This window comes from Styela clava, chromosome 7, assembly GCF_964204865.1.
Source record: "Styela clava chromosome 7, kaStyClav1.hap1.2, whole genome shotgun sequence".
Lineage (NCBI taxonomy): Eukaryota > Metazoa > Chordata > Ascidiacea > Stolidobranchia > Styelidae > Styela > Styela clava.
In genome coordinates, this window is record NC_135256.1 from 17,066,390 (window position 1) to 17,077,149 (window position 10,760).

The 10,760-nt window shown below is 34.3% G+C and overlaps 1 protein-coding gene across 2 annotated transcripts; it reads right to left on the reverse strand.

Moving 5' to 3' along the window:
• Positions 1 to 5,057: 5,057 nt before the first annotated feature.
• LOC120327570 (uncharacterized) lies at positions 5,058 to 9,340 on the reverse strand. Of its 2 annotated transcripts, XM_078114183.1 has the most exons (7): positions 9,183 to 9,319; positions 8,524 to 8,682; positions 7,634 to 7,737; positions 7,243 to 7,387; positions 6,408 to 6,562; positions 6,017 to 6,101; positions 5,058 to 5,657 (listed from the first exon to the last, which is right to left on the reverse strand). In XM_078114183.1, the coding sequence occupies exons 2-7, from the start codon at positions 8,629 to 8,631 to the stop codon at positions 5,619 to 5,621; spliced, it is 636 nt and encodes a 211-aa protein (XP_077970309.1). In that variant the 5' UTR covers positions 8,632 to 8,682; positions 9,183 to 9,319; the 3' UTR covers positions 5,058 to 5,618. The 2 variants fall into 2 exon arrangements, with proteins under 2 accessions (XP_077970309.1, XP_039249828.2); XM_039393894.2 differs by lacking the exon at positions 8,524 to 8,682 and having other exon boundaries at positions 9,183 to 9,340.
• Between the last annotated feature and the right edge of the window lie 1,420 nt (positions 9,341 to 10,760).

Consider the following 10,760-nt stretch of genomic DNA (forward strand, 5'->3'; position numbering starts at 1 on the left):
GCCCGCCCGCGAAAATGGGTGCAAACCCCTGAGCTAAACCATACATTAAAGAAAAATTATTGACATATATGAAGCATTCGTAAGATGTGCATCAAAAGTGTATATAGAATAGTGTATACTGCCACTGAGGCAGAACAGCAAAAATAGGTTATTTATTGAGGTTGCGTTAAATGAGTTTCATTTTGGTGTAGTTTACCAGTTTGTGCGATCATATACCATGAGATGGCAAATTATAAAATTTACACCTTGCAATTAATTACCTTATATACGAGATAATATGTTTATATATTTTTGTATCTTCGCTTCGTTTTGCAGAATTAGGAAATATACTTGGGCGTAGATTCAAACAACAATTTATTTTCCTAAAAACGGTTAAAAGAAATGAAAAAGTAGGTGTTTATTTTGATTTGCCCGTAAAAACATACATAAAAACAAAACCATTTCAAAGCTATCAGTCAAAACTGATTTTGAATCGTACATTGATGTAAGTACATTAACGCGTTGCATTTATTTGATATGCAAAAGTGTATGCTCCCGCATCTCACAATGCAGATTTCAAACTCGAAAAAAATTATTCGTTATCAGCAAGGATAAATTTAACGATTCGATTTTAGCATCGGAGATGGCAGCTTTCACTTTAAATTTTTTATCGACAGAATTTCTGCTTTTCGCTTCAATTCATGCCCTTTTGCCTAGCCCTAAAAGGCTCATAACAAGCAGCGCATTGCGAACTGTGAATCGCATTGGAATGACGTATTATTCACAATGAGGGCGCATTATTAACAATGTGTGGTCGCGTTAGGAACAGCGGATTTATCAACGACCCTGTCTCGCACGTAATAAAAATCTTGACAGAGGCGATTAGTTAAAATCAAATCCAACCTACACAATCTTCAACTAATAGGGTACAGTAATCCACGCGAGATAGACATTTGTCGCGGACTAAAGTGTCTGTGTCTATACTGTGTGTATATATATATTTTTATGTTTATAAACAGTTATGCTGACCCTTGTAACTCCGACCACTCACTACACGTGAGAGAAAAACTGTATCTTTCGCTCTCTTTTCCCGGCTGCCGCGCTGGCCGTCGGTTGTATTTTTTAGTTCTTTAGTGATGTTATGCTGTTTCAACTTGATATTGGAGATACCTTTTTAATCTGTGACACACATATTTATTGTTTTTATCCAAGCTTATCAATCAAAGCTTTCATGTAAGTGTATATCCAGGTATATTGAAAATAGCAAAAGCAGTACAACTTCACAAGAAAGGGTCCAAACATGACCCAAAATATTATCGTTTTCTACTAGAGAAACTATATCATTACGGCAATTGAGGTAAAGCATTTCGTCTGATCTCATCATACCTAATTGGTTGAAATCAATACGTTCAAAATTGGGGGAATATCTCTGAAATGGGCCACATTAAATGCGGAGTCCCACAGGGTTCTACAATAGGCCCGTTGCTATTTTTGTGCTATATTATTAATATTAATGATTTGCGCTCTGCCATTTTCCTTCTCTCCAACCTTATTTACGGATGAAACTTCATTGTAGAAATCCGCTTTGTGCGCGTCCAAACTTCAAGCTGCAGTGAATTCTGACCTATGCCCTATATGGTTGACAACTGGTTAAGAACAAATAAATTATCCCTAAATTATTCCAAAACAAAGTAGCAGAACAATGATATCACCAACTTTAGAGCAGGCTTAGGCAATAACATAATTGCCCGAAGTTCGTATTTATGGGTTACGATAGATGACGAATTGAGCTGGAAGCCAGATATTGCTGAATTGCATAGGAAATTATCTCAGACTGTTTGGATATATATTTTACAGACTAGGGTATATTTTGAACCCAAACACTCAAATATACTTTCAATGAAAATATGAAAAAGTTTTTGCTGTCCAAGTACACAGATTCGTGTAATTCTGTTTAATGCATTGTAATTACCTTTTATGTTGTTAAAATTCATTGTGTACTGCATAGTAATTGCATATTTAATTGTGGAAATACAATGCAGAGATGAAGTCCATCATTTTCATAAAATATAAAAATGAATATAAAGAGCACCACTGGTGAGATAAGTTAAGTTATACGTAGTAGTATATATTTACGGTTATACATAAATATACATATAAGAGAATGATTTGTAAACAATCCCGAATATAACCTCTTTATATTGTTAATATTCATTGTGTAATAAGTGATGCCTGAATATTCAATTGTGGGTCATACATTAATATAACATTTCTTTTACAATTATGTATAAATACCTGTGAATGTTGTGGTAGCCACTATACATTATTGAGTGATTGTTACTGTTTTTTTTGCTCCATTTTCGTAAATTGATTTAATAACCTTTTTATGTTGTTAAAATTCAAAATTCAGTGATTGTTACCATTTTCTTGGTGAGTCCTTTTAGCGAGTTATTATATTAACCAATTGAGGTGTCAAATAATACTTTCACGTCATGCTCTATATTACTGAATCTTTGATGATATTATTTTCTTGTCCCTATTTTCCATTTTTGCTCCCGGTCTGTGTCTAATAAAAAAATTATTTTATTTTTTGTAAACTCTTCATGATTGTTGTAATTCTTCATGTAATTCTCCGGTCCGAATCCGGATCTTTCGACCATTCAATTTGGACCGTCTGCTTATTTATTTTGGCAGCATAAGCCTCGTTTTATAGTTTTAGATGATATTTGATACCATTTTCATACACAACTATACAGTTTGTTGTACTGGTACTGATGTGCGACATTTGTATCCATATATATTTGTGAGTTATTCATTGCTCTTGTATCTAATTTAATATTGTATTTGAAGTTTCGTTTATTTAATGAAATGAATTTTCTGTAATGTCCGGACCCCAGTAAGTTTGAAGTTTTCTGAATGGACCTTTGGTAAAAATAGTTGAGTAGCCCTGCTATATAGTATATATCCCCAAATCTTTATTGAATGATCACGCCAAAAAGAAAATCTCAAAGTGCAGTGACACATCACCAGTCCGAGTTCCAGCCAATTCGAGTCCCTCCCAAATCAAGTCGAATCACTGCTGCCCATATTCTCAAATCGAGTCCGAGTCGTTATAGATTTCATAAACATTAGTAATATGGATGATTTATGAATATTGTTTCATTCTTTGTTAATGCGCCCTCGTTGTTGATAATGTTCCATTTCTAATGCGACCGTACATTGTTCACAGTGCGCCCTCATTGTTAATAATGCGCCTTTGCCAGTGCACCCTCATTGTTGATAATGCGCCATTCCCAATGTGCCCCGATCTCGCTGTTCGAAATGCGCTGTTCCTAATGGGCTGCTCTCTACATACAATACAATTTTATTTCGACATTTCGTTTACAACACAAAACACAAACAAAAAAATAAAAATGTAAAAGAGCGACGAAAAGATCAAGAAAATGGGCAAAGCCTTGAGAGAGGTTCGTGACCGTTGACCCACACTCACACAAGTGACAAAAATATCACAAAATTTTACTGAAGGGAAAGAATAAAGTTATTGAGCATACGTGAGCACGATAAAATAAAATTCCCAGGAAAAGCTTATTTGTAAAAAAAAATTGGTGAGCACATGTGGTGAAGAGTATACAAAAACAGTTAGAACGCGAAACACATGACGGTGCGTGTGCCGAAATGCGAGCCAATTTTAACAACTAAGTGATTAGCTGCCGTTTTGCTTAGTGAATGAACAAAACTAAAAAGAAAACAACAAGCATACATTTTTTACTACATAACATACCACTGTTCGGCCCATATGCACAATGACGAGATTATAGTTCCAGTGATAATCGTGAGCATGATATGTTGGGAGATGCCTGAAGGGTGACGCGATGGTCTTTCTACTGCTTTCGGCAATTGACCATCATCCTGTCGCGGTACGAGCGCGATTTTCTGATCGGGAATTTAATTTCCAATATACTGGTATCCTCGTCCATGCCGTTAAGGTTGTCCACTTCGTCTCATTCACCATCCATATGGTCATTTCGTGTCCCACAACAAAGCAATGCTTATCCCGGGGGAGAGGAAATTTATATTAGTATATATGGCGAACCACGGCCTATAATCCGGTCACCAGTCCGTGACCAAGTAAGCAAGGTTTATTAGCCAATGTTCTTTTGTGTTTCCAGATGCGTGGACTTGATGGCGGAAGAAGCTGTACCAACCTGCGGTCACGTGGTCGTGAAAAACCTTACGGCGGCGAGGAGTCCGCACATGGTAATCGGGGGTGTGGTTGCAACCATTTCCCCGACGCTTAGTACGATGCACCATATTGCAACGAGTCATGGCTACGAAGCTCCATAATGTTAAATCTTCTAGTTCAGCGGTTCCCAGAAGATACACCGCGAAAATGAACAGAATTGTGTTATACATGACTAAAATATGATTTAATATTTTACATATTGTAAACATTTTATTGTTTCCTATTTTGAATGCTATGTTTATGAATCAATAAATTCATTTTACCTTTCCATGTCGTTTACTTTCTGTTACGCGGGGTCTACCTCTATTGTTAGGAAACAATAGAGATAGACACTACTTGCTGCAGTTTATTTATCTTCTGAATTGAGCATGAGTGGTTTTTTAGCATTTCCAAGAAATATTAGGCAGAGACGGGGAAGAAGAGTTTTACTTTCTGCCCTTATTCTCTAGGCCTACATGTTTACAAACTTCAAGAGGCATAAAAATAGAGTACATATCAACGACCATGAAGTTGAGTTTTATTAAAAGCAGCATTTTTTGTTAGTGTAAAGCGCCGCGAGTTTCTCCCCCTGCTAATTTGTCGCCACAGAAGGGAAAAGATTGGATCCGCTGATCTATTCTAGATTACTACCGCAACATGTGGTGCCTAAGTTTTTCTGGGTAATTAGTTTTAAACCTCATATGAAAGTTTAACAACATATCTGTAGGCGTAGAAAGGCTCAAAATCACTTATCTGAACCAAAAAGTCAAGGACTAACACACAGGTACGGAACCGATTCCATGGTATCTGCCAAAACTAATCTGCAGACAAGTGCTGAATTTTTTTTTACAATCGGTTGTTCGTGAATCACAGTTTATTTTTTACATATGCTTTGCATTGGAAATAAGCAATCATTGAATAAGTTATTTCTATCTTGATCAAATTAGCATATATGTAACACAAGGCTAATAAATGCATCGTTGAATTGCCAGGAAAGTACTCGGAACCCAGCAATCCTACAGACACATTCTTTTGCCATCTCAAAACTGTTTCATCCTGTCAATGACTGGTTTTTGAAACAATTCGTCATAAATGTGGCAGCATATAGCTATAAATGACCAGATAAAAAGAACTTATAAAGGAAGCATTTCTGTAGAAATGAAAAACAAAAGCTAACAAACAGTGGCATCATACTGGGTTGACGAAAAATATTATTTGTCTTCTGAAAACTATAAGTGATAATTTGAAAAAGAGCTATATCTTAGATTTTACCGAAATGAGGGGGAAATAAAGCAGAAATCACCATCAGCTGAAATAAATACAGGCAGCATCCTAAATATGAAACACACTGTTGTGGATTATGATATGCAAACAATTAAATTGGCACAAATTAATACTTGGATCGAGCAAGGCCTTTTCAAAGCAGCTTCTCAATTTTCCCAGTGATGTCTTTAGACTGAAATAAAACATACTTTGAATAAATACACACATTGTACAGCCTTGACAGTGAAAACCATCAACAAACGAATACACATTACTTTTACCCAACCTTATCATACTATCCATTTATATAAAACAATTTCTTGGCAAGTGGTAAAAGTATAGGAAAATTTATGCTGATAGTGAAAAGACTGTTTGCTATTGATTCATCAGCATACTAACCCGAATCCATGGTTTTTAGAGAGACATGAAAATTCTTGCGATTAAAAATAAGATCAAAATAAGAGATTATAATATTTGACAATAATTTATTCAGACTTGTATTCTTTTACCGTTGCAGTGCTGACAACTAATTTATTACACAATTAAACTCACCATAGGTTCAGTGTTTGGGGCAAACCGATCGGCAACTTCTCCTTGTCTATCAATCAAAAACTTTGAAAAATTCCATTTGATTGAACTGTAAATATAGCATTGTAAAGAGGTTTGAAAGTAAAAAGTTATGACTTTCTAAGAAATCTCAGCCGATTTCAAATTTGAATAAGATCTATTTGCTTCATATGATGAAGAATGTATAAAAAAACTCAAAAACTGGATATGCATGAAAAGTGAGATGGAATTGTGTGTGAATGCATATTTATTTGTCCCATTGAACACCAAATCCGCGTAAATATAAACAACCATTTAAAAACAAACTGAAAATATTGACCCTCTGCTTTTAAATCAATGAAATCTGGCCTGATTTAAAACACTGATCTAAGCATACTTTGTCAATGTTCCTTTTCCATGTTTACGGCTCTTCAGCCACTTGAAAAAAGGAGCAGCACCGTCACCGTTGACATTTATTTTGGCATATAGATCATATTTTGCATTGTAATTATCCTGGGCAAAATGTTTGATTTCTTCATTTGTTCCTGGTTCCTAAAGTACAATGACACAATCATAATATGATCCAATACAGCGCATACAATATATTTAATATACAGATATCAGTTTTTTTTACTCGATAAACATTACATGTATTTGCAATTTTCAAGCAAGGAGTGTCAGAAAAATTACTACAAGAAGAATTGGATTGAGGCAGCCAAGCATTCATATCGAATTTTGTATAAATTGAACTAAATTATTTCAGTTTTTCTAAGTTCCTCTGCCATATAGTCATTCCTGATGTTGTAAAAGAATTATTTTTCCGCAAATTTTATATTTCATTTCCTTGAAATTTGATATAAATTGACATGATTTTATTCAGTGAATATAGTAATTTTTTTATTTTTAATTATGAGAAACATCTTTATCTAATATATCCAAGTCTAATAAGATATCTTAGCCCTACTTCATCTCTATCTGTTACCCAATAGTAAAAAGTCACAGATAAAATGTTCTTTTCGAAATCATGTTTCAAATTGAGATGGAATTTATAAATCCAGAATGCAATAGAAGAACTACATATAAAACAGCTTCCTTTGCACAATTTTTAATATTACAATGCAAGTCATGGCGTTTGTATTCAATGCTGACTCATGCCTCTCAACACATCCGCAAACAGTTGGGTGGTGGCCAGTAGAGTTACGGAACAAAGTCAATATTTGTTTAAGACCTACCTGACTTGCAAATTGATTACATGGAAAAGCCATTATGCTTAAACCTTGAGATGAGTACTTTTCGTAAAGTTGTTCCAACTGAATATAGTTGGCTTTTGTCATGCCTCATTTAGAGGCAACATTGACAACCAGGCATACTTTATCCCTGAAAAACATGCGACATTGAAAGAAAGTTCATTCATCATTTCAATATTCATGACATTACAAAAAATATATTATATACTATACATAAATTAAAAGGGCGTTTCCCCCTTTCACAGATACATACGACGAATAATTTAGCTTGCAACATATGCGTGATCAAATTTCAGGTACACTATAGTACTACACTATGACTAAATAAACAAATCCATGGGCCTTTCAGCTAAGTTTCAAAATTTATATATCTAACCTATATTTTTCAAATGAAACTTCTTTCCCATCAATATCCATCATTGTGAAATCATAAATCGATTTTGCATTTTTCCAATCTTTGTCATTTTTGCTTTCAGCAGACTAAAAAATTATAAATGTATTAAAGTACCCATAATTATTATGATGATGAATGGAGCAGGGATTGCTGACAATCATTGTACAAAAAAAATTCAGATACAAGTCATTTATATCTGATAGGTAGCTGCTTATCCCCCAGCTTTGCTTTATTTACTGTTTATCACAAAATAGGGGATAATAAAACTATTAATGTTAATTCAATTCTATTAAACAACTTTTATGCTTATTTTGAAAATAATTGTCTCTAAAGAAAAGTTTTTTTCAAAACACAAATGATGTCCCAACTGTTTATGCTCATTTCTTACATAGTAGTTTTGTCTATGTCATGCTACATTTCATTAGTGTTAAACAGCAAATGCTTGGTGAGATTGGCTTGTAACAAACAACAACGTTTTGTGGCATTCTTATTACCTATAAATTTTGTTACCCAAAAATAGTGAAATTTCCCAAAACGCAAGCAATGAATTACATGGTTCACACCAACCCAAGGAAATAAAAAATAAATTAAAACATGCATGAATGGTTTATCAATCATTACGTTATTGCAACTGAGGCTGAAATTATTGTAATTTTGTCATGTCACTGTGATTTTAGTGACATAATAAACAGTGTATTGCAGATGATTATGGGTATTGCTTCAATGAACTTCCATACACCATAGATGGAACATTTATCCCTGCTGAGTCAATATATAGATCATGAATACTTATTATGTTTTATTAAACAATAACATTTCACAAATGAAACAAAACTTTAATAATACAAAAACTGATTTCAAATGAAACTCACCAATGTGGATTGGTGGCAAACAGAGAAAAGAATTCCAGAAGAAGAAGATAGGCCAAGAATCAGAGACTTTGATCTTAATGACCCAGAAAATAATCTGGCTAGCACCATAGTTATCTTAATATAGCATTCACGTTATAAATGGTTTACAGTACATCCATTCTGTCATTACATATAAACATAAAGATATTTAAAATAAGAAAACGAAAGGTCGCAAGAAAACACTTTTCCAGAACTTATTTCAATATATGTATCAAAAGTAAAATTATTATTAAGATGTCCTCAAGAAGAAAAAAAAAAGAGGAAATAAATGAAGAGGAAGAAAGAGGTGTGGTGCAAGAAACATACAGTGATTATATGTGCAATCAACTGAGATTTGTATATAGCGATGAGTGTGCAATAGAACCACACATACTTACATCCACAAATTATATAATTTATGGCGGGGGATAAAGAATAGGCCTACTACATTTTTCATAAAATGGGTTAAGCACATGAGGCCTATAAATGAAATACACCAATAAAAAACTTGAACAAAAATTGCCTGATCATAAATAAATAGTGCTTTTGTGCAGAACAAATTGTCAAATGATCATAATTATTGGTTATTGCATGCATAATTGAATAGTAAGGTAAAAACTAACTAAAGATAGAATACTAACCATGATGAAGTGATGAATGAAACAAGCGACACAGAAACCTACAAAACTAACTAGAACTAAAAACAATTTGTTTTTCATTACCACATTATCATATTCTGATACAAAGAAAATTACTATTTTCATTAATCATTATATTCCAAATTAGGATATACAGATTTAAGAAAAGAAGAAAATTTGCATAATAAATGAATCAATTTTTAAAATACATAACTTTTATAATGATAATGTCATAGTGGAATATTTGAAAAAGCTAAAAGTAACAAATTAAAATTTACAGCGTTGTACTGCTATTTCAGTATATATACACACAAGGTAATCAGCTATTTATTTACTTTTATTTAAACATTAAAATTTCCGTGCAGTGTAACATAGCCTTCATTATTTTCAAATCTATCTGCTCATAATCATTAAACAGATTTAAGAGTAAAGTTTATTTTCAACAATCCTCCTGGTTTTCTCAATATCGTCAGTTTTCCACTCCCCATAACAAATCAAATAATATTCAAGTTCAAGTCATGAAATAAAAATAACGAGGTATTAAGGAATTGTATTCAAAATTAATATTGATCCAACCCAAGCATCAACAATTATTTTTGTTTATTCCTAATACCAAGTGTTTGACAAATCGGAAATTTTATTTCTTGTCAATACCGGTACTGCAATAATGCTACAAAGTGAAAGTCAGAAAGTAGAACCTCACATGATACAACACCTGAATACTGGGACAGAAGGGCAACCGACATCATCAGTCGGGCAGCGCAGTAATACTTGATTATAGGGAACTATATAGATATAGCACTCCGATGAATTGTAGATACACAAATCTGTGTATCTGAAATTCATCGGAGTGCTGTATACAGCAACTTACAGATTTAAGCAACACTACAGAACCTAATCTAATAATCGCACGAAGTCATCGTCAATCGGTCACTACAGACATTGGTGCAAAACACCAACTTTATATAACAGGCTAGGCGATTTTACGTGACACTTCAATTATCGTGTTCGCATATCACGTGCATACCAACAGCTGCCAAAACCGAATGCGCTAATCTTCTCAATCTACAAATGAGCTCGATCGATGAGTTGATACATTCAATTAAAGACTTGATACGATCGGAATCGGATCAATCAGCCAAGATCAAGCAGTCCAACATTCCACGGTTGTGTTGCATCGTTGAGAAGAATGTGGTCATAGTGGCATGATATTCGGTCATCGGTGAGGTCAGATCCATCCGGGCTTGATCATATTATGCATTATTACCTCGGTCTGGGGTATGTTAGTCGTTGGTCTGGGATACAGAATGGGACCCTAAAGATATGAATGGGAGAGAGTGGGAATATTTCAAATGACCAATATACAACATTCGCGCATATATAACCCTCTTCACATCGCGCATCTTGCCTTGGCAGCTGGGGCATCGTTCCAACTTCGCTCCAGTCACTTCGATTTGAATCTCGTGGAAATGTGAGTAGCCTACGAGGATCTCCTACTGGCCTGAGCCAAGTAGGCTAATTCACGTAGCTGATTCACGGCTTCCACCACCACCCAAGTTCGTCGGTAACTGTTGGGAGATT